At 37.6% G+C, this 24,302-nt stretch overlaps 1 protein-coding gene and 1 long non-coding RNA gene across 3 annotated transcripts; one reads left to right on the top strand and one right to left on the bottom strand.

Moving 5' to 3' along the window:
* Positions 1-3,520: 3,520 nt before the first annotated feature.
* On the top strand, positions 3,521-7,917 carry LOC308686424. Its single transcript, XR_014029588.1, has 3 exons — positions 3,521-3,609; positions 4,488-4,532; positions 6,418-7,917. It is a non-coding gene; the product is annotated as an uncharacterized lncRNA (long non-coding RNA).
* Positions 7,918-12,455: 4,538 nt separating this feature from the next.
* On the bottom strand, positions 12,456-24,157 carry LOC308686423 (uncharacterized protein). Of its 2 annotated transcripts, none has more exons than XM_081394853.1 (18): positions 20,844-24,157; positions 20,367-20,484; positions 20,003-20,095; positions 19,661-19,871; positions 19,157-19,326; positions 18,963-19,061; positions 18,361-18,593; positions 18,095-18,273; positions 17,914-18,007; positions 17,424-17,768; positions 17,093-17,210; positions 16,926-17,017; positions 16,706-16,823; positions 16,312-16,428; positions 15,509-15,700; positions 15,131-15,283; positions 14,254-14,456; positions 12,456-14,105 (listed from the first exon to the last, which is right to left on the bottom strand). In XM_081394853.1, the coding sequence occupies exons 1-17, from the start codon at positions 20,943-20,945 to the stop codon at positions 14,254-14,256; spliced, it is 2,637 nt and encodes an 878-aa protein (XP_081250979.1). In that variant the 5' UTR covers positions 20,946-24,157; the 3' UTR covers positions 12,456-14,105. The 2 variants fall into 2 exon arrangements, with proteins under 2 accessions (XP_081250979.1, XP_081250980.1); XM_081394854.1 differs by having other exon boundaries at positions 14,254-14,450; positions 20,844-24,156.
* Positions 24,158-24,302: the final 145 nt, after the last annotated feature.

The following is a 24,302-nucleotide window of genomic DNA, read 5'->3' as shown; positions in this document are numbered from 1 at the left end:
CACACGCGAAAGTGTGCTTGATAATTCAACAATACTATGTGTTATGGCCATCAGTTTTATTTGTTTCCAGTATTACCCATGATCATCAGCTTCCGTTGCTATGGAGACGGAGCCAGCCCGCCCTGTAATTGGGTGATTTCTTCAGTGATTTCTCATTGCGCTCAAACCACTTTCCAGGTAAGTTGCTAGGCTCATTCGTACGTAACGATCACGTTTTGCTATAAATAATTGATGCATTTGCCATATTAGATTCACATGATTTACACGTTAGGGCAACGAATTAAAGCCCGTCCAAGGTTTGCTCATTATCAGAAAAAAATCCTGTGAAATTAGGCTTGCTAAATGGATAGCCAACTTCAACATGCTAACTCTAACGTTAGTTATCTAAAATATGTAATTTTCTCTCGATCATCGTGGTTCACCCACAGTGTCACTGTAATGTGTCAGTAATAACAATATTATCACTTGGTCTAAACTTATACTGCACATAACGCTGCCTTTTAATCTGGGATGTCGAACCCCAGGCACATGTTACGCGCGCGCGCCTTTAAAAAAAAATTACGCGCACAGGAAATAGGAGCAACGTGAATCTGTATTTATTTATTTTAAGTATTTATAAGAAAATGGGAATCACTCACTATTAGGGTCATTAATAGGGTACATAAACACTACATAATCAACATTTTCTGTTGTTCTCCATGCAGATCCTGTCAAACACATCACCTGTCCGAACCTATAGCCACACCTGATTTCAAAACCCAAAGGCACTTTTAAGAGCCAACCTCAATCTCTTCTTTATTTTCTATATCTCACATTCTCTCTGTTCTCAATATCTATATTTCTCTCTCCATCTATCTCACAGTCTTTATCTATTGCTCGTTCTTTTCTCTCTGTCTGTCTTTGTCTACTTGTCTCTTATCCATCTTTGTCTGTCTGTCTGTCTGTCTGTATCTGACTGTTATAATGCCGGGGGGGTCTACAAAAAAGAACTGCCCTTTTTGTCAGGGCATTTTATTTTGTGCACAAAAGGTCTGTTCACACTGTAAAAAGGAGCAACCTCAGAAGCAGCGCCTCAAGAAGAAGCTTCAGAGGTTTGATGAGAAGCGAGATGAATGGGTGGTTGGTCGTAAGAAAAACCACAACATTGCATCCATCAAGGATGAAGCCAATATCCTGGTACGTACAATTTCATACATGACATTAAACTTTCCAGATCATCTAGGAAGTACATTCAGTGGTACCATTTGTTATTAAGTGAGCATGCCAGCGCAAGGTCAGAAAGACAGTATTTTTTGCCAATATAGATAAAGTTAAATTATTTTTTTCTAATGATACTTTGTCCTCCCTGTGTCATCAGAACTAATTTAAAAGTACAATTTAACTATCAAATTTGAAGGTAGATGTAATTGTGATTTTTAGTTTTTATTTTAGTGGTAGGCTAATACCCTAAAGTAAACACATCTTCACCATAACACATCACAGACCTTAATGATCTACCAGAGCAAAATTTGAACACACAGCAAATATAATTGATACTCAGGAATTCTTGAGTTCATAACAAATACAGGCATGTATTGTGACAGAATTGCAATATAATAATCAAACTTTCTTATCGAGTGGATGAGAAATAACAAATGAACTGCATTCATACTGTACTACTCAAAACAACAATGTGCACGTGTCAACTGTAAATATGTGCAGCATTCACCCATTTGGTCATGTTATCACTAAGGTTCTGCCTTTTTAAAATAAATCTTTAGATTGTCATTGTCCAGTTGCACAATGGCTACATAATCTTATCAACGTAGGTGCAAAACCCAAGCTCCTAATATTACAAAAAGTTATATTTTAACCTTATTTTCTATATATATTTGTTTTTTTTGCTTCTACTGTATGAGCCTTCCTGTTTGCACATACTTGGTTTTACAAAAGCAAAACTCACTATTAGGTTAAAAATCCTGAATGGCAGTAACCTGGATGCTGTCATTAATAATGTTATATTTTCTTAATAATTAATATTCCTAGTTATTTTTTATGTTGTTTTTCTATTTCATTAAACAGCAAAAATACACAATGTTGTCATTGCAGCTTGAGAAACTCCATGCCATTGGATACAAGCCAGTTCTGCTTCTTGGAAAGGAGAACAAAAAAAAAGAAATGAAGTGTGAAATATTAACCCCTCGCTGCACCCTCTCCGCCTATGCCCAGGACTACCTTCAGAAGATAGGTTCATTTTATGAATACCTTTGTGAAGGTGAGATGCATGCACTGTATCTTAAAGTCACAGTTCACAATTTGTGTTGAGAGCGCAAAAGATTTTATTATCTTAAAGGAGATTTAACATTGAGCTTAATTTTTTGTAAATCACAAAAATCTGGACATACTAATTGAACACATGAAATTCGCAAAGACACGTTTTGGTTACTGGGTCAATGAATTAAATGATAATATATATATATATATATATATATATATATATATATATATATATATATATATAATATATATATATATATATATATATATATATATATATATATATATATATATATATATATATATATTCAATAAAACAATATCAAGGACGGCGCTAAAATGTAGAGCATTACCAGAAATAACACAAAGAAAAAGAAAACAATCAAATGTTGGCTGGATACACCAAAAACTTACACTGCTACTAACTTTGAGGCATAACCCAGACTGTAAACAAACATTATACTTGTCATTTTTTGAATAGATATTATGAGCAGTTTGGGTTTTATTTTCCCGACTTAAAGATATATTGTATTGGTTATAGTCATTGGAAATCAATCAAATATATTGCAGATATCTAATACATCCAGTTGACACTCAATAGTTCTCCTGCAATCAAAAGTGCCTTCAAATCTGGTTGGGCAAAATTTGGACTAGGCCTATATGATTCAAACAGATTAAAACTTAAAACAGGTACAGATCAAGCTTATGGTTAACCTCTATGTTTTAAATAAGCAAAACACAACACTTGTTTAACTTGCACAGGTTGGACCCAGGATTCCAGTGGCAATGATGATCAGCTGATTACGCTGCATCTCACACCCTGTGACCCATTGGAGAACAAGCAACCGGAAGAAGGTGAGCAGGCGAGCCCCGTGGAGGGGCAGGTGGATCAGGCGAGCCCCGTGGAGGGGCAGGTGGAGCAGGCGAGCCCCGTGGAGGGGCAGGTGGAGCAGGCGAGCCCCGTGGAGGGGCAGGTGGAGCAGGCGAGCCCCGTGGAGGGGCAGGTGGAGCAGGCGAGCCCCGTGGAGGGGCAGGTGGAGCAGGCGAGCCCCGTGGAGGGGCAGGTGGAGCAGGCGAGCCCCGTGGAGGGGCAGGTGGAGCAGGCGAGCCCCGTGGAGGGGCAGGTGGAGCAGACGAGCCCCGTGGAGGGGCAGGTGGAGCAGACGAGCCCCGTGGAGGGGCAGGTGGAGCAGACGAGCCCTGTGGAGGGGCAGGTGGAGCAGACGAGCCCTGTGGAGGGGCAGGTGGAGCAGACGAGCCCTGTGGAGCAGACGAGCCCTGTGGAGGGGCAGGTGGAGCAGACGAGCCCTGTGGAGGGGCAGGTGGAGCAGACGAGCCCAATGGAGGGGCAAGGTAATTAGAACAAATTTAAAGAGTTACAGTTTATATTTGTAAAGGCCTAAAGTGTTTGACCAATGGGTTACCTTGAATTTACTTGACTTCCAGTTTATTTCCCCCATAGAGCTTGATGCAGGTTAGGGCTCTTTTCAGCATCGACATTGCAATGTGTGCATGTGAAATAGTCACAATGCAGGATGCATGATGTCAAGTAGGGGAAATGAACTCAAACACACCATGCTATAACTTTTTTGCTGGTTGATAAATTAAAACTCACAAGGTTCTCATTTTCCATGGATAATCTGCTAGAAAAGTTGATCTGATATTACATAATTAGATGGTCTATCCGATTCTGTACTAGGGCTTTTGGAAGGAATTTTGTGAGTCTATTATAAATCTAAAAGTAAAAAAAAATGCTACTAATCGAATGCTGAAATTACTTGGCCAAAATTAAAGATTAAAGATATTAGGATAATTTGAATATTCAAAATAATTGGGAATGTCAGTGTCCCATGCACACTAAACTTGAAGGCAACATATCTCAATTTATCAGATTGCTATGAAATTTGATGAGCACATTTCATGCTCACAACCACACCACCATTTTCCCACCCCTTGCGTTCCTTGATCAAGTCAGCGAAGGATCAGCTCTTGTTGAAACAAATTAGGATTATCACAAACAGGATGGACATAAGCGAGAAAGTGAAACACGTGGAGTAAATGGAGCAACCTTAATTCAATCGCAATAAGACTACATGTACTTTACACCTATTAATACATGTACTGCCACACTTGTGCGACGTTGTGGTCTTTCAGTATTTTAAATAATAAGTTAAAGATTTATTTGGTATATGAGTAATTTTCTTTCTCCAAACCCATTGCTGTCTTCACAGGGTCAGCCAGGGGCACAGTTGCAAGTCGCAAAAAGAAAAAGTCAGGTATGTAAATAATGTTTGTTGGGTAATTATTGGTGGTTCTGATAACTGTTACCATAGCTCATTAGTCAAGCAGATTCTCTTAAAGGGTTAGTTCACCCAAAAATGAAAATTCTGTCAGTAATTACTCTCCCTCATGTTGTTCCAACATTCATGTTTACCTCGAAGCTAATACTCCCGCTAGCATACAATAGCCACATTAGCAGTTAGCTGCTGTTTGTTACACACAGTAGAGCAATAAAAACACAGTCTTAAGGCCCGTTCACACCAAGGATGATAACTATAAAGATAACGATAAAGATATAATTCTAAAAATCGTTCTCCATATTAAAGAATAACAGAGTTCACACCACAACTATAACGATAAAGATATGAGGAACGATATCATAGGGATCACTTTCAGAACGATTTTTTTCCAGCTGTCGAACGATAAAACACTGACAGCCAATCAGAATCCATTCTAATTTAAAGGTCTCGCGCATTTAAAATGGATCTGGATCATCCGGGCGCGCGCGTGCTTAGAATAAAAAGTCCGTTATCGGTCGCTGGTGTGGACACATATATAGTTATCTTTATCGTTATCTTTATAGTTATCGTGCTTGGTGTGAACGGGCCTTTACCGTTTCAATTGCAGGCAAGTCTCTGATTGTTGAAAATGGCCCCTTTTTCCCGAGCTTCGATGCCAACTTCGCCTGATATTGCCCCAAATTTGTGAAGGATTCCGGCGTAAAATGTTTAGTTAGCACAGACACCAAACGTTAAGCCAGTGGGAAGGGTTGTAGGAACCGCGTCATTAAAAATGAATTTAATCCACTGGTCCCTGATAGCTAGGTCCGTTCTTGGTAGAGAAAACACATTTACATGTTGATTCTGGCAGTCAACAACAGAGCAACTCACGTGTGCACTACGTTTCTGCATCTTTCGCGACTGAATTGAATATGAGGGGGTAAGGGGCAGGGCAGGCTTCCCGCGGCATAGGTCTGCGGTGTCCATATATGGTATATCCTGCCCCGTCATGACGTCAAGTCGGGGCTGAAATTAAAATCTCGTATTTGAGTGCGCGTGCACGCTTGCTGGTTGATGAATCCTGGGGTAAACAAACGCTTCACTTTTAAATATCGGCTTCCCGGCCAGTGTATAATCGTTAGGCAATCATAACATACATTGATTCTCGTGGAAAAGTGAAAATTACAGGTTATGACTCCTTTAAGATTGAGCAACTGGAGTCACTTGGACTATATTAACAATCTCTTTAATACATTTTCTGGGCCAGCAAGTTTCAATCCCTTAGTAGCCTATGGAAATGTGATCCAGCTCTCAGATTTAATCAAAAATATCTTAATTTGTGATCCGAAGATGAACGAAGGTCTTACGGGGTTGGAAGAACAACATGAGGGTGAGTAATTACTGACAGAATTTTCATATTTGGGTGAACTAACCCTTTAAGTAAATAAATGAATTACGCAAATAGAATTTAAAGGGGACCTATTATGCTAATTTCCAGTTCTATATTTTTGTTCTGATAGTCCACTAGAGTAGCTTTGCATTATCCTTAAAAAAAAATCCTTATTTATCTTGAACTGGTCCTTTATGCAGACCCTGTCTGAAACGAGTCGTTTTAGATGGAGTATTCTATAAGCCTACTATGATTACTATTCTAATGAGCCTCAGCCTGCATGTCATGTAAAATGTGGAGCCAAATATAAACAGCGTGTTTGCAGACACATTAACTGAAATAGAGGATGGTCTTTTTCCATATTTCAGGGGTCTCTACTCTCTAGACACACCAGGGAGTCAGGGACACATATTTATGTTGAAAAGACATTACAAAGTGCATTTTGTCTAATTAATGTAAATGTGTTTTTTTGTTTTTTGTTTTTTCTCACAGGGGGACCAAGGCATATGCCGGAAAGGAAAAGGTCACAAAAGAGTAAGTGCATTGCATGTAAATGCAATGATTGATACTTTGCTATACATTGCAACTTTTACCCCGGTTTATTTGCTATAGTTCCATTGCTTTTTTTTAACTACTTAAAACAGACAATTAGTCAAAATTTTATTTATTTATTTAATCATTTAGCAAAAGCTTTTATCCAAAGCGACTTAGCGACCCGCAACAGGGCAACAATATGTAAATGTCTTGACCAGTCCAGCTAGTCCAGCGTAGCACACATAACCATGATTATTCATAATAGATATAGAATAGTAATAATAATAATAATAATAATAATAGTAGTACATAATAGTAATAGTGAGATTAGTACAATTGACAACCTATAAAATCCAACAGGCTTAATTAGTCTAATTTGACCAAAATGCATTGTAGTAGTAGAAGCAGCAGCAGTGGAGTATTCTCAGTTGTGAGCTGTGGCTTAGCAGTAGTATGGTTATTCAAGCAAGCATACCACATTGGAAATTAGTGATTTGGTTCCATGGTACATGTTTTGATTAGTGATAAACATCACTTGTTGTCATCCTTGCAAGTCTGCTCCCTACTTAAAGGGATACTCCACTTTTTTTGGAAATAGGCTCATTTTACAACTCCCCCATAGTTGTACAGTCAAAATACAGTAATATGTAGCAGCGCCTGAAAATGGTCGACCCTAGTCTACCGAGCTGGGGACTATTTTCAGGCGCTGCGTCATATCATTACGTCTGCTGGACTCATGGTACGGCAGCAAAGTTTCTTGATTATTACGCAGGAATGAGAGTATAGTTCCTAGCCATATCAGCCTAGAAAATCACAAAGTGATTCATAGTTGTAAGTCTTCATAGTTGTGTTTATTTTGTTCCTAAACTAACTAATAAGTATTTGAAACGTGTTTTTGTTCACAGATTGCTCCTACCACACTCGCCTAGAGGCTTTCCCCATCAGGAGTGTAGTAAGAGAAAGAGTGAGAAAGGTTAGACAGTCATAAAGGAACTGCAGAGTGTAGGCAGTATGCAGAGTGCAATATAGGATTTAGAAACTTCCTTGTGAGTTGGCAAATACATATTACAGTATACATACCATAATTGTTAGGTAGATGCTTTTTATGTGTTTGGTCTTTTTTGAATTACAGTTTAGAAAGGAGTGTCTACTGAAAATAATGACCCATTGTATCAATGAAACTCAGTGCCTATAACCAGACATAATAGCCTTATGCTAAGAATGGAATTATTTATTTATTTTTCTTGATAGGGCAAAGCAGAAATGTTGGTTGACTGGGAGCCCTGTCCAGTATGGTAAGTATTTCTCTGTTCTTCTGCTTTATGAATTAGAGATAGGGGGGTTGGCTACAATACTTTTTCTATTAATCCGTTCTGTTTCAGATTAAACAAGCATTATAACAAGTGTAAAGCACACATCATTACAGAACTATAACAGTTTCATTTTCCATCTATGAAGGACCACCACCATTAATGCATGCATGAAGGTGGTGGTCCTTCATAGATGGAAAATTAAACTGTTATTCCCTAAAAATTCCCTTCTGTTTTTAGTGGTGAGCAGTGGGCCCAGTCCTGGCAGCCAAAGGATTCTCTCCGAAATAATGAAAATAAATAAAATGTATGTTTTGAACTCCATTTTGGTTTCAGCGTATTTATTCAATTGTTTCTGTTTTGCATTTGAAGTCGTATCTCATCTTTCTGTAGTAATGAAAAGGTGAAAATCTCCAAGAATGTGACCTGGAGTTTAATCTCGAGAGGGCTGTACTAGAAATGTACTTAATCCAACTGAATTTTCTTCTTCAGATGTTATTCAAAAGCATGTTTTCATATTTCATGATTATACATTGCACTTTTATTTTATTACAGTTGACGCGTAACTTGATTTCATGTTCTGTTGTCTGTGCTTTTCAAAGTTCACTTAACCTCACTGTGCACTGTTAAGAAATACAGCCTTATGGCTTGTTTGACATGAAGCTTAAATATGAAGTTCAACAAATAAGACTGACCTTCTTTATACTCACTCATTACTTTATATCTTTTACATTCTCTCTCACTCTCTTCTACTCCAAACTCATCAGCTGACTGGGCGTTTTACGTCTTAAACCAAATGTATTTTCTTCTCAACCCTCTTGAGCCAATCGTGTCATAGGTCCCTCCGCTGTGCTCATCAGGAGAAGAGCTCCACATTCATCCAGATCTCAGCATTGCTACTCACCCCTTCACCACCACCAGTGTCGGCTCCATGTAGGGGATATCCCTCTTCATATCATGCATTTCTCTACAGTACACCTTTAAAAGAACGATGTTTCGATGTGTTCCAATTGCCAAAGACTATATAGTTTCTACTTGTCATGCACCTTGTCAATAAATTTGTTTGATCACCCTTTAAGCCTCTTGTGAGTAATAAAGCAATACATAAGCATTTGGTGTATTTTCACTTATATTTTTGTGAAAGACCACAAATACACTATGATAACACTTGCAAAAGATGATAATTTTTGTTTTTACTTTTCCATACATCAAATTCAAAACAATATGATGATGTGGTTGAGACAAAAGAAACAACCTTCATTGAGTATATTTATATGTGGAATTTGTTTAACTTTACAAGTGGATTCTTTTTAAATGAAAATGTAGCCTATATATAATTTAATCAGGGCCTTCAAGTTTTATAAAAAAATTGGAGTGAGGTTACATTTGTTTGGGGAGGAGCCCCTCAAATATTTGAAACAGTGACCCCTCGGCCCCAAGTTTTTGCTTGCAGTTCAGTTTTATCTATTGTTCATAATTGACCAGCACAAACAAATGATAACAATTGGTAAATCTGATGAAAAAAACATGCATATTTAATCCAAATAAAATAAATGGTTTTATATATTTCAAAAGATAAAGCATAGAACTGTGCGGAGCCGCTTGTTGGCTGAAGTACCAGTTCCATCTGTCACACTTTGATCTCTCTCACACACGTGATCTCTCTCTCTCTCTCTCTCTCTCTCTCTCTCTCTCTCTCTCTCTCTCTCTCTCTCTCTCTCTCTCTCTCTCTCTCTCACACACACACACACACACACACACTGATTTAATTATAAAGATACATGGATCACCATGATTTTAGCTTCTAGAATAGAACAGTTTTTGTCACTAGTTAAAAGACAAATATTGATTTATTGTGAAGGTCTTGATCTGGACAGTATATCGCACATTTTGTCTCCTAATGCTGACATATTTATACACAGCAGTTTATTACATTCATCAGGGCAGGGGGCAAAACAAACACGTGGAGGCCATAATTAAATAATAATAATAAAAAATTAAAGGTCGCTCTTTGAAGGACTAAACTCCCGCCGACAAACTCGAATTCATTTCTACTGTAGGCTACAGCCTATACCAGCTAAAACCACAGATGTTAAATCCTGGCGATTTTGTTTCACCCTGATCATCTAAATGCAGCATAATGTATGTTTTGGCTGTATAATGTATGTTTCTTGATATATATAATAGTAAAGACACATTTTTATAACCCTGGTCGGGAAACCAGAAGAACTACAAGTATGGTGGCTGATTTGTACACTTTGTAAGAAGTTCTATGGCGCGTCTCTTGTGGGAATTGTAGTTTATAAATAGCGTACATTGGAGATGGCCCTGATGGTTGTCCTACAACTACAATATCAGTTAAATATACTTAATGACCTGAGATCCTAGCGATTTTTTTTTATTTTGATCATTACTATCACTATATACACAAACTGTAGTTTTTTTAGGAGCCATGTAGAATCTCAAAAACAAACACACTCTACAATACACACTGGTGAGATAGGCTACATGCAAACCAATACTACAAAAACTAATGCGGTAATACGCAAGCGATGTTGGTTGTGGTTCTCTCCTTCAAAAACGTTTTCACATGATGAACACAACAAAAATTCAAAAATTCAAAAATTCAAACACAACAAAATTTTTTTTTTTTCATTCCTTAATACAAAACAATACACCAAATAACACCAATAAAGATGATTCTGCTCCAGCATCCCATCTTTGGTCCTAACCAGTCATTGGGGGTAAAATCCCCTGGGACGCATGAAATGAAATGTGCAGGCAGACTTCTTCCAATCCATCGTGTCCTACAAAATTAGAAGCACTGATAATGCATCCTTTTTATAAAATGGAAGCATATATCTGTATGTGAGGCAATTTGATGCATTTCTTTTCATTAAAGTAGTATAGTGCAACAGCCACCATACATGTACAGTATGTGTAGTCACAGCACAGAGTACAGCACTCAAAAGTTACAGTAGAGAGCAGTCTGACCCCTACTGTACCTTTTTTCCTCCCTGAAGTTTCTGATACAGTTTTTCTTGATTGTTTACACACATTTTCTGAAAGCATGCCTCATATTCTCAGAACTCTACACACAAATCAAAAAACACACACACAATGGGCAAAACCCCTCAATTCTCCTGCAAAATGAAACTTTACATTCAAAACAATGTTATTTCTTCTCAAAATGGTATTTTGTTTTCAAATGACACACACAAACCATCATATGAATAGACATTTATAAGAACCAGTTGAACACTGATGTGTTCAGTGTAAAACACTATGATGAATGGAAAACACTTCTTCTCCATCCATCATAATGACTTAGGTATTTTCTTGTTCAGTGTTACACTTACTACAGACAGTACATACATAAATGTTGTAAAATATCTGAGAATATTGTTTTTATACTCAGAACACACAAATACACGGTAACAAATACATTTTATTGTTCCCACAAAAACAATGTACACAGTGTACATCCCAACCAATTAAAAAGTTGTACATAGAGTTGTCTACATACAAAACAACAGAAGAATTGCCTGTGTACATTTACAGTAAAAAATGTTGGCATCCATTGCCCCATTGAAGAGCTGACCTGTTGCTCTTTTATGCTAAAGCTCTGATTGTTAATTGTAAAACTGTGTGACGGGTGTTTGCCCATATGAAGAGTCAGTGTGCATATTTGAATGGCAGTGTGTTCCTTGTGAAAACAAGAGATTTTCTGCATGAAAATTGTGCCATAAGCAGAGAATTGTGTGTAGTGTTTTGAAAATGGTTTTAGAACTGCAATTTGAGTGTAAAGCAGGAATTGTCCTTGTAGTTTCGCAGAATTGGTTCAGGGGGTTCGTGAATGCGTTACATGTTGTGCTCATTGTGTCTCAAGTACCAGTATTTGTGTGTAAACAATTGAGAAAAACTGTAATGGAAGCGACGGTGAAGTGACTCTCAAGTTTGGCTGTACTCGTCGCCCAGCCTCCTTAGTCATAGCCTACCATGGACAAGAACATGGTCAACTAAAAAGGCACAAATCTCATCTGAGACTGCTTGTCTTTTTGCCCTCCCCCTTCTCCTCCCCCTCTCATCTTATCCCTTTCATCGATATATTGAAGGTTCTCGATTGCTGTGTGACCAGTTTTGACTCTTTGTGTTTCCTCCTGGGTGATTGTGTGCTAATTGAGCTGAAGCTGTGCTGAATGCTAGTGCTTTCTAAATTACAACATTGTGTACGGCAATGATAAATGAAGGGATATGTGTGTAAAGTTTTGCAGTGAAAGTTCAAGAAATCTTACTCATGTGTCAAAACTGGGGAATAGTGTTTATAGTTTGGGGAAAAGGGTGTGCTTTTTGATGAATGGTGTTATGGTTTTGAAATTTTAGGGTTAGGGTTAGTGTTTCAGCAATCGAGTAAAACTGTAACATGCCTTAACACACCTTAGATACACATTACTTATTATACTAGATCGATCTTGTTTAATTACAAGCCAGGTTGGTTTGAAAATAAGTAAAAAGACATGCATTAAAGTAATGAATTAATAATGCAGTGTGATGTTAAATTAAAAAAAATTCCACATATAAATACGTGATGTTTTTTTTCTCCAGCTATTGACTTTTATCAACCATAAAAATATAAAATCTTATTTTTCAATAATAATGGATGAAAAAGAAAAAAACATAAAATGCTCATCTTTGGAAATACTTTATTTCTTGTCTTTTACAACAATACTACTGAAAATACACCAAATGCATATTTGTCAAACAAGCCATAAGGCTGTATTTAAAAAACACTGGACTGTGAGGTTAAGTTCACTTGAAAAGCTCCAGCAGAAAAGAGAATCAAGTCATCTGTAATAATATACAATAAAGAATAATCATAACAAAAAAACAGTGTATTTTTCTGTTACATACTATAATGCATCTGTGCAGTAATATAAAATTACACAACAGTTATATCCTACAGTATAATACACTCAATCAAATAGCGATCCATAGGCAGCCTCTGAAAAAAAAAAATGACATAGACAGACACAGACACTGCTGCTGCACCGCAGAATAAGTAAATGTGGAGAAATGCAAGTAATCAAGAATGAGTTTTTACATCATGGCCTAAATGTGATGATAAAGGAATGGTCATGAGGTCACCAAAGTCATCATGTGCTTACAAGATTTCATGGCAATCTGCACAATTAGACAATATCAAATACAATGTCAAATTTTACATTCTGGTCTAATGGTTGTGCTACAGGGAATGTCATGAGGTCAACAAAAATGACATGATTCATTGCTCAGCAAAATACAAAAATTGGTTCATAACATTTGTTGTATGCAAGTCAAAAGTTTGGCCTGATGTTGGTGCAAAAGGAAAGGTCACAGGGTCACCACAATCAAGGGGAGTCTCTCTTAAAAGAGTATGAATACACTACCCAAATATCATGTGAGCCCAGTAATTACATCTGGTAATATCATACATGCTAAGTTGACATTTTTGGCTAAGATTGGTGCACCTATACTGGTAGGTTTGTGCATCTTCATTGAACTGTGCAATGTGCTTACTAAATTTAGGACATACTAGCTTTGGGACATACTACTTTGTCATCTTAATGGACAGATCTGTCGCGTGCATCATGTCACCGTTAACTGCCCTGTCAATCATCTTGTTAAAATTCTCCATTCAATCTAATTTTATTTTCTACCGTTTCGGAGAGAAATGTAGTTGCACGTTGATCTGCCAGTCGTGGGTCTTTCATGCGGAGACTCTCCTCATGTGTTTGCAATTTGAATATAATGATGTAAAAGTTAATGGCTAAAACGTATCTTTACAAAAGTCCACAATGCATCTGCAGATGCAATATAATGTAGACAACACTTAATAAATACATTTTCGTCAGGTTAGATACTGATAATTAATCACTCTAACCCCTTTATCTAAACCTCTCTACATAACCGCTGGATTCACGCGTCCTCCATGTCTGTAGTTTTTTAACACTTTTCACTCGTGTTTGTAGTTCTAACCGAATCCTCGTCCAACGCGCGATGGGTTGTGGGCAATATTAGCCGTTATAGTGTGCATCGATCTGCACTTCGGATTCTGACCGGAAATAGTAGACCATCCGGGTATATTTGGAACACTCATTTCAACGATTTGGGACGTACTAATTCTATTTTCGAATGCTATTTAGGATGGATAGTATGCGAATTGGGACGCACCTACAGTTTGAATTTTCAACAAGATATAATGCACACAGATTTTGATGAGGTAAATCAGCATACTAATAATACACAGATATAGGGCAAGTCCATTTCCTTCAACACAGTCCTTCGTTCAGCTTCCATCTGGGGAAATACAGAAAACAATAATAAGAGGCTGAATTTCAGCTGTTTTAGCATAAATAAAATACACAAATAAATTACTAAGAATAACAGTATTAGGGGGTTATTCCAAAAACTAACAAACATACATATTAATAAATAAATAAATGACCTAAATTGTGTTTTCCTCTTCATCCTCACTGGTGTCTGGACTACTGAGGCCACTTTGATCTTCCTCTTCAACATGTAGAAGGACAGAGGCCTCAGGACCTAAGGCAGTCTTATACTGTTGGAGGACCACTTGGAACCTTTCTGACACCTCTGACAGTCTTCTTCTTAAGAGACAGCAAAGTCCCTCATTTCCCTTGTCTACGTCTCAAAATACAAAAGAGATTACATTAAAGACAAACTATGTTAAGATTATTCAATAAGGCCAAAGAACTAACCTATTAAAATCTACATAGCAGGATGGTTGCCATTTTTATGTGTATCGCTGACATGGGACCAGGCTAGCTTCTGTATAAAACGACTTGAGGCAACATGACGGCTCACTGAGATGACTTTATGGAGGGAGGCCCAAAGCAGCATATAAGCGTTTTGTGCCCATGTCTGATAGCTGTTTTAAGTTAACAGTTTTCTTCTTCACTACAGTTATGCTGAAGTAACACATTGTGTTAGTTCCTGACCATCAAGGTTTTCTATGTTGACTGGAGGAAATAATAATAAGATTAATCTTGATGTTATGCTAACCCCATGTAACATATCAGGACACAAATTACAATGGTCAAAATTCTTTTGTTCATTTACGCTTTCAAGTAACAGCCATAATACAACATATCTGCACATCTTTCAAGCATCAATCTTTACAACCTTACTGACTTGTTACCATAGCTACAGTAACAATTGTAATCCCCATTTTATGTATATCCCAAAGGACCACGGCAAAGAGAGCCATAACCGTTCTACTCCATCCAAGTTCTGTGACTGATGTGTTTTTTTGTATGTTTTTTTTAAACACATTAGATGGACAGGGTTTTAATTAAACTTACCCTCCTCAGCCAACTTGTTCTTGAGAACCATTGCCAGGCTCTGCAACCACGTGCAGTGTTGTGCCATCTCCAACACCAAAACGCTTGTTTCCTCATGCAGTCGCCTTGTTAACATCACTTGGTCGTGCACTCGTTTCTTGATCGAAATATTTGCTAAGAATCAATAACAGTTACATGTATCCATGAGACAATCTTGCATAATCACTGCAAACATTGACTTTTTTTTAATCAAATCGATACATAAGAAAACTGAAAATACACCATTAAACTAAATTAATATTACAACACTCAATATGTAACATGCATGCCTTAGTTCAGTATACTCTATAAAGCAGAACTGTAAATAAATTCCTGTGAAGCATCTAAAAACAGACATACCACTGCCATGAACCTCCCACGGCCATATTTGAGACACAGTACTCTCTCCAGTTAGGGAATGCTCCACCACAGCTACGTCAATGTTTGTTGCCGATTCTAGTACAAGATCATTGTATTTCTGTATCTCCTGAAGAAGGAGTTTTTTGTCTTCTGCCAGCTTCCTTCGAAGGCGATGGCGAAACTTGCTGCTGTCTAGAAAGACATGAAGTACAGAGGCAGAGGTTTTTGACAGAACTCTTCAACAATAAAAAAATTATAGCACCAAAAAATTGAAAAGCAAAGCTGCAGTTATTGAAAACATAATGAAATACAGTATGTGAAAATTATAATGTAGACTGACATGGGAAACAAATTGTCCAAGGTGTAACATTTAGGGGGGAATCTATTTGCATGATTTTCATGATTGCCTGAAAATAATAATTGTGCATTAATTAATTTAGAATTGGCAGTTTTTTATCTAAATACGTTCCCCTTCCACGGAGGCCTCTATGTTGCACCTCCATGTTCCTACAGTAGCCCACAACGGACAAACAAACACTAGATAGTACCTCTCACATTTTCTCGTCGGCTACCGTAGCTTGGAAAGATAGAGGTGAGGGAAGCTGGTTGCATCGTCAAACCTCACTGATAGATGCCACTAATTCCTACCACTAAATCCTACAGACTGGTCATTTAAAGAACAGAATTCAACGATTGAGCTGAACTGTGCTACTACACTTATTTGCTAATTCCATGTTGGTGGAGTAGGATGCATACAGTAGCCTGAACTTATCAACCTATTATATTATATTATATAGTTATACCATTCTGACGGTAGAGGGTTCGCTTCCGGTGCCTCACACTAAGGTAGAGCCCCTCAATTGACTGCTGAAGTCCTCTGTGTGTGGTGCCTTGACTGGCACGAGATGTATCAGGTGTCTCTGTAGAAGATATAACGAAAGCAAATTCACTGTTAAAACAACACAGAACCGTTTCTCTGCTTGAATTTCATGTAAAACCTTTTAATCAAACTTATTTAAACTTTGTATGTGCACTTCCTGCAGGAAACTGGAATATACTAATAAACCTGACATCATAAATGTGGCATCACATTAGATGATGATCAACCTACTATTTTTTGCTGCTCTTTAATATCAAACATAAAATTTAGATTGTAGAAAGGGATGTTTGTTGTTTCTTTTATCTGGTCATGCTTACCACCAGCTGCCCATTCCTTTACATCAGATAGCCACTGTGACACCACTTCATCTGTGCAATCTAGCTCTGTTTTTAGGTCAGCTAGCCTTGCAGTCTCATCATGGAGTCTCTGACAAGTCTGATGAACAGTGTTATACAATAATAAGGATTAAAACTTGATTAACAACAGGCCAAGTAAACACAACAAAAGGACACACAAAACAATTAATATGAGACTTACCTTCACATATCTTGTGGAAAGTGCCTGATGTAAAGAGATATTTTTTTTCTCGTTCCACCCCATTGCATGCAACGTAAGCATGTCCACCCGTGCTGTTGAAAGCAAATAATGAGGTTATGATGATCAATCTAAAAATTTTTTACAAGAATATTGCAAACTCCGGTCACCTGCTTTGGACATATATTTGGTCGTCAGGGCACAACGTGAGAGGTAGCTGTTCACTTGCTCCACCTCCTCACCAGCGGTAGTCCCTGCTCCTTCCTGGTTCCTGCCACTCCAATTAATCTGTTAGTAAAGGGTGGAAGAAATTCAATTTAATTTTATTTATATAGCCCAATATCACAAACCACAATTTGCATCAAAGGGCATTACATTCCATGCAAGAAATGGTTATGCAAAAACACAAGATAACATAGTGTAGCTTAACTTATATTTAATATTATTAATGTGCTTGTAAATATTACAAATGTACATAAGATGCCAAAATATTATACACACCTCACACTTAGTAGCATGGGCTCGAGCATGCATTACACTGAGAAAGGGTTTCATAGTGGTCAGTTCCTGAAGAGCAGGAAGGACACTAGCAACTTTCTCCAGGTATGGCCAGTATTTGCATGCCACGTCCATTGCGAAGAATTGTGCCTTGGCTGGCATGAGCTCCTTCTGAAGGTACAGAGGGTAGGCAAATATCTCCCCCCTGTACATATTAAGGGCTTTCAAAAGGAACCCATGGCGACACACAGCAACCTCCATCCCCTCTTCATCCAATTTTGAAGCCCTCCTTGAAGTTTCCCTCGCTGCTGTCCACTGGGAGTCCCCACATGTGCCTCTTCCCTGTGTCTATGAAACACAAAACAAACACGACAAATCAAATAAAAGCAATGGTGTCATTCAATATATGGCATTTTGATTTTGTAATTGATATGCAGGAGTAATTGAAGTGGGGGTTACGTTTATTATTGTAACAACTATTTTGTCAACTTGCATTTTTCACTGCTTTCTGTATGGTGTCGACAAATCTAGACACCGCGCTGTCTTCAGCCACAAAGAGCCCCTCAAAAAAGCCAGGATCATCAGAGCTGAGGAAGAAAGAAAAATAGAAAATCCATTCATGAAATATATGAAGTAAGAAAATAAATCAATAAAAAGACTGGAAGAAAGATCACCTTCCGTTTCGGCGAAAGCGATATAGCTTTCTGTTTCCATCTGCTGAAACAGCCAACATTTCTGGTGTGCAGGCTGGGCAGGTGAAAGGAGCACTACAGCAGAGCTGGTCTTCCTCAAATGATGCATACGAAAGCTCTAAGAAGCTACGCTGCAGTGCATCGCCGTTGATAGATCCAGACTGGAAAATATATAGAATGAAATAGTATTTTGATATTGTCTGCTTATGGAATTTTTTTTATAAAATGGTAATAACATTTACACTTACTCTTCCTCCACACTTAGTGCGATGTTCCAGCAGCTTTGCGAAGGCTTGTCTGGAGAATCCCGGAGAGATGATCTTGAGTTCCTGAAAGGAGCTCAAGAGGTCCAGTGTATAAAGTGTGGAATTGGTGACGGAGGCTGGCCAATATCCACTTCTTAGGAGGTCTTTAAAGTCAGGGGTCCACTGCTGCTGGCATGTTTGACATTCATACAATGGCTGATGCAAGTCAAAACGCCCTTGGAACAAAAAAAAATAATTAAAAATATAATACACATTTACCACATACTTAATTTTACAACACTTAGTTCATTATGCACATTGTGAATGGTTAAGAGACATTGCGCAAGTTCCTATAATCCCACATTTATATTTTCAAATTCACTAAATTCCACACTGCTGTGTTGATTGGACATCATGCTGGAAAGATGCTAGGACAAAAAAAAAAAAAAAACCATCTGTCTTTGTTTCAGTTAATAACATTACCATGTGCTATTCCATATTTCTGTCACTTCTGCAATTGTAAGCACAATGCCACAGCACAATAGTGTGAAAAACATCACATCTACAATATATATATATATATATATTTATTTTATTTTTTTTACCATTGATGGTAATTAAAATCACTGGTTTGCCTGGTAACACAGTGAAGTTTGTGCCTCCACAGGAGCAGTCTGGCACCTTCACAGTTGGCAAAATGCAAGCTGGCAAAAAGAAGGAAAACCAATAATTTAGATTATCTGTAACTGTCTGCAGACACACATTGAACAGCAAAATTAAAGCTTTCGTGAGAACGTACCTTGCTCATGGGTGCAATATCCATCCTCCCCTTTAATGATGCATGTGGTCGGAGGAATGGCTTCAAAAAAACCACGAATCATGCATTCCCTGTTGTGGAGTGGATGTTTTTTGTGATGCAATACATCACAGTCCCCACAGAACCACTCCTCAGGAAGACACTCCCTGCACCTAAGGAGAAAATTATATATATAAAATTAATATTATAATATAATACATTATTATATGTTATATGAATAACTCATATAAAGTACTGTACACTCTATTTAAGCTATTTACCTTTTACTAGGTTTGATTTTATTGTATAGGATTGCGTAGTGCCTCAGTGTTTAGCACTGTCACCTCACAGCAAGAAGGTCCTAGATGTACTTTTCTCATTAATGTGTTTTTCATCTGGGTATCTAAGTCTTCTCCCATCCCAAAAGACATGCATCTTAGCCTATAAAGCAGGGCACTCTGCAAACCTACCCTGGGTAATTGAAGTTTGATATTAATGAAAACCAACCTAATAACAGCAGGCTCGTTGCAAAGGCAACACAGGGGATGACCAACAGCCTCTATTGAAATAAGGCATTTTAGGTGGTATGGTCTTGCTTCTTTCCAGCGCTCAGAGGCTTTCTGCTGCCGAAAAGACCATGATGATGCAGAGCTACTTTGAGGCTGAGCAGCAGAAGGACATGACGCCAAAATATCAGAGAGCCTCTCCATATTTTTTTCTGTAAAGAAAATCCAAAAATAAAGCGGTAAGGGATAATTTAGATAAGGAACAATTAAAAGTCAACTGATCAGTATTAGAATGAACACTTTTTTTATACTGTGCAAGCTTAAATTAATCACTGTGAATTACCAAATTCCCCTTGAGGATTTAGTTTTGTTGAGATTGCAGTAAGTGGAACCTCCACACTGGATGACAGGGAGCCCTCAACCGTGGGGTATGTGGCTGTAAAACAGCACATAGAAGAATAAGAACAAGTTAGGCTATCACACTCTATTCTTGTTCTTCTTTTCAAACTATATACTAAACAATTTATGAAATCAGACATATTTTTGTTAAGTACTTGGTAGTGTCTTCTACAATAGTGTCACTAATGTTTTTTTAGTTATTTGAATATCTTAAACTCTCAATAAACAATTACAGTGTTCTAATTTGAGTTGGTCCAACATTATCATTGTAAATTCCTCCTACAAATGTCAAATAATTCAGATATAACCTGTAGCGGAGGCATGGCGTCGCCCTCCTCGCCTCCCCCTCGGCTTACCACGTCCTACAGAGTCCCTTTTAGAGGTGTGTGGAGGGTCTCGTACACGTTTCCTCTCATCAGCTGCTCTCTGTGTATTGGAGTGAATATTTCTTGTAAGACTGATGTTGATAAAAGTACGGTAACCAAAAGGCAGGTAACTTGTGAAAGGAAAACACAACATAGTGTGTTAGTAAGGTGTTGAACAGCTTAAATGAGCCTTGGAATAGATTCTCCAAGTCTCTGTAACTCAGAGGGATGGAACTGCATATACTACTATTATTATTATTATATTCCCTTATTAACACGTCACAGAACATGGCAGGATGCATCATGCAATATACCTGTATAAAATCTTCTGCACTCATCATTCTTACATATTCCTCATCACGTTTTACTTTAATTTATGTTTGTTTTTATAAAATGATTGAGGTGTACAAAAACTCTAACCTTGGCTTCAGCTAGAATGTGTTCATGTTTCAGCTCCAGAGCCATGCGTCTCCCCTCTTGGTAGTGGGGATCCTTTGAATCAAGTTTATGCTTGGTGGCCATTGCAATGCAGTCAGATACAGACAGACAGTCAGATACAGACAGACAGTCAGATACAGACAGACAGACAGTCAGATACAAACAGACAGACTGACAAAGATGGGTAAGACAGACAAGTAGTGCTAGACAAAGACAGACAGGGAGGAAAGAAAGAGCAATAGATAAAGACTGTGAGATAGATAAAGATTGAGGATGAAAGAGAGGATGTAAGATATAGAAAATAATGAAGAGATAGAGGTTGGCTCTTAAAAGTGCCTTTGGGTTTTGAAAATCAGGTTCGGATAGGTTCGACAGGTGATATGTTTGACAGGATCTGCATGGAGAACAACAGAAAATGTTAATTATGTAGTGTTGTTGATATAAGATTTAAAAAGTGTACCCTAATAGTGAGTGATTCCCATTTTCTTGTAAATGCTTAGGATAAATAAATACAGATTCACGTTGTTTCTATTTCCTGTGCTACTGTTAAAAGTCGCGTAAGTTAACATTTTTTTTTAAAGGCGCGTAACATGTGCCTGGGGTTCGCCATAAAGGCAGCGTTATGTGCAGTATAACGTTAGACCAAGTGATAATATTGTTATTACTAACACATTACAGTGACGTTGAGTGTGAACCACGATGATCGAGAGAAAATCACATCATCTAAATGTCCCCAATTACTATTCCCCCAATAAATTCTCAATAAGCAGTTACACGTCCAAAATATATGTGGACTACATCATGTGGACATGATATATATATCACAACATGTTTTTTTTATGTGGAAATAGGCTAACGTTACTCATAATTTTATTTTGTATATATACATCTACAGCTATATATCTAGGCTTAGAACATGTTTTTTTTTTTTTAACTCGTAATTTTCTTCATTTTGGACGTGTAAATAATGCTTATGAATTCATCTTGCTTATTAGACTGTTGTAAGCGACTTACCGTGGTGGAATCGCGCTGGGCAATGGTTTCTGCGATGGTCGCACACAGTGACGTGTTGCACAAAATTGCGCCAAAATATCAATCATAATTAAAAGTACAGTCTTAATATTTTATATCCGTGCTCAATTTTAAAGGGGTCAGCATAAATGTCCAAGTGAAGGAAAAACGAGTATGTAGCCATTACATTTAAACACATATCACTTCCCAGAATACATCCATCTCTTTGCGAAAGGATATGTCCATATAAAGTAATATAAACATTTCTGCAGTAGGCTATATAATTAATTTATTACAACTGCATAAACAGTATTGAGATGAAAGTTCTATAAAAGTAGGCTATTCTTTTTTTCTTTTTTCTTTTTTGGGGCGCAGAAAAAAAAGAAAAGTAGGCTCACTATAAGCCATTGCAATTTGAAATAACATCGACAATTATAAAATATCCCACAATAAATTAAGGCATGTTTTAAGCCTACAGCAAATATGCAGTCCTGCAATTATGTCGTTTTAATGTAGTCCACAATAATATAAAAAAGAGGAAAAATCGTGATATTACCGATTTAGAAAAGGGTTTCAGCTAGCTACCCTCAACGTCGGCTTATGGACGTGAGGGGGAAATTACCACAATATGTGATCGAAAATTATAAAATATCCCACCTAAATGAAGGAATGTTTTAAGCAAATAGAAAATATACCGTCTTGTAATTATGTAATTTTAATGTAGCCCAAAATTATATAAAAAGAGAGGAAAAAGAGTTAGGTTTAGGAAAATAATAAAAGTTCAAAATTCAAAGATGAGTGATTTGCACTCAAATCTATCGGACGACCCTCTCCGTTGTCAAGTGACGAATAGGGGGTACCCTCAACGTCGGCTTTGGACGTGAGGGGGAAATGACCAAACGGCATAGCCTATGCTGAGCCTATGTGACGAATAGGGGTGAGACCATGTTGCAAAGAAAGACGTGGTGCAGGCACGAAAAATACGTCCCTTTGAAATACATTAGATTGAAAGTCGTGCTGAGTGACACGAAAAAAAGAAGGAAATTCGTGCCTAGGGACACGAATCAATAGATTCATGTTGAGTAGCCTATACCGAATATAAAGTAATAAAAACGAGAATTAAAATCACCTGATTAAATGTTGTGTAATGTAGCCCTTAAAGTCTGCAAAATTAATAACAATTGAGAAAAAACTATAGCCTACTGTGCTCTCGAAAGAAAAACGTGGTGCAAGCACGAAAAATATGTCCCATTGAAATACATTAGATTGAAAGTCGTGCTGAGTGACACGAAAAAAGGAAGGAAATTCGTGCCTATGGACACGAATCAATTTGTGCTGAGTAGCGTACCGAATACAATACAACGAGGATTAAAATCTCCTGATTAAATGTTGAGTAATGTAGCCCTTAAAGTTTGCAAAAGGAATAGCCAAACATTTGAGAAAAAAACAATAGTGTGCTCTCGAAAGAAAGACGTGGTGCATACGCCCCATTGAAATACATTAGATTGAAAGTCGTGCTGAGTGACACGAAAAAAAGAAGGAAATTCGTGCCCATAGACACGAATCAATTTGTTTTTGAGTAACCTACCGAATACAATACAGAGATGATTAAAACCACCTGATTAAATGTTGTGTAATGTAGCCCTTAAAGTCTGCAAAATAATAACAATTGAGAAAAAACAATACTGTGCTCTCGAAAGAAAAACGTGGTGCAAGCACGAAAAATACGTCCAATTGAAATACATTAGATTGAAAGTCGTGCTGAGTGACACGAAAAAAGGAAGGAAATTCGTGCCTATGGACACGAATAAATTCGTGTTGAGTAGCCTACCGAATACAATACAACGAGGATTAAAATCTCCTGATTAAATGTTGAGTAATGTAGCCCTTTAAGTTTGCAAAAGGAATAGCCCAACATTTGAGAAAAAACAATTGTGTGTTCCCGAAAGAAAGACGTGCAAGCACGAAAAATACGTCCCATTGAAATACATTGAATGTCGTGCTGGGTGACACGAAAAAAAGAAGGATATTTGTGCCCTTGGACACGAATAAATAGATTAATGTTGAGTAGCCAACCGAATATAAAGCAATAAAAACGACGATTAAAATCTCTTGATTAAATATTGAGTAATGTAGCTCTTAAAGTTAGCAAAATGAATTACAATTGAGAAAAAACAATACTGTGCTCTCGAAAGAAAAACGTGGTGCAGGCACGAAAAATACGTCCCATTGAAATACATTAGATTGAAAGTCGTGCTGAGTGACACGAAAAAATAGGGAAAATCGTGTCCACGAACACGAATCAATAGATTAAATTTCGTGACTATGTCACGAACTGCCGTGAGACTGGGTTGTCAAACAACAACACACCTCAATCGCTTAGGAAACATTCTTGTCTACAGCTGCTCTGGCGTCGGAGCAATGGCGGAC

The sequence above is a fragment of the Scardinius erythrophthalmus genome, assembly GCF_964197995.2.
Source record: "Scardinius erythrophthalmus genome assembly, contig: HAP1_SCAFFOLD_269, whole genome shotgun sequence".
NCBI lineage: Eukaryota > Metazoa > Chordata > Actinopteri > Cypriniformes > Leuciscidae > Scardinius > Scardinius erythrophthalmus.
The sequence above is the reverse complement of the archived record's forward strand: the minus strand, read 5'-3'. Positions and strand labels throughout refer to the sequence as shown.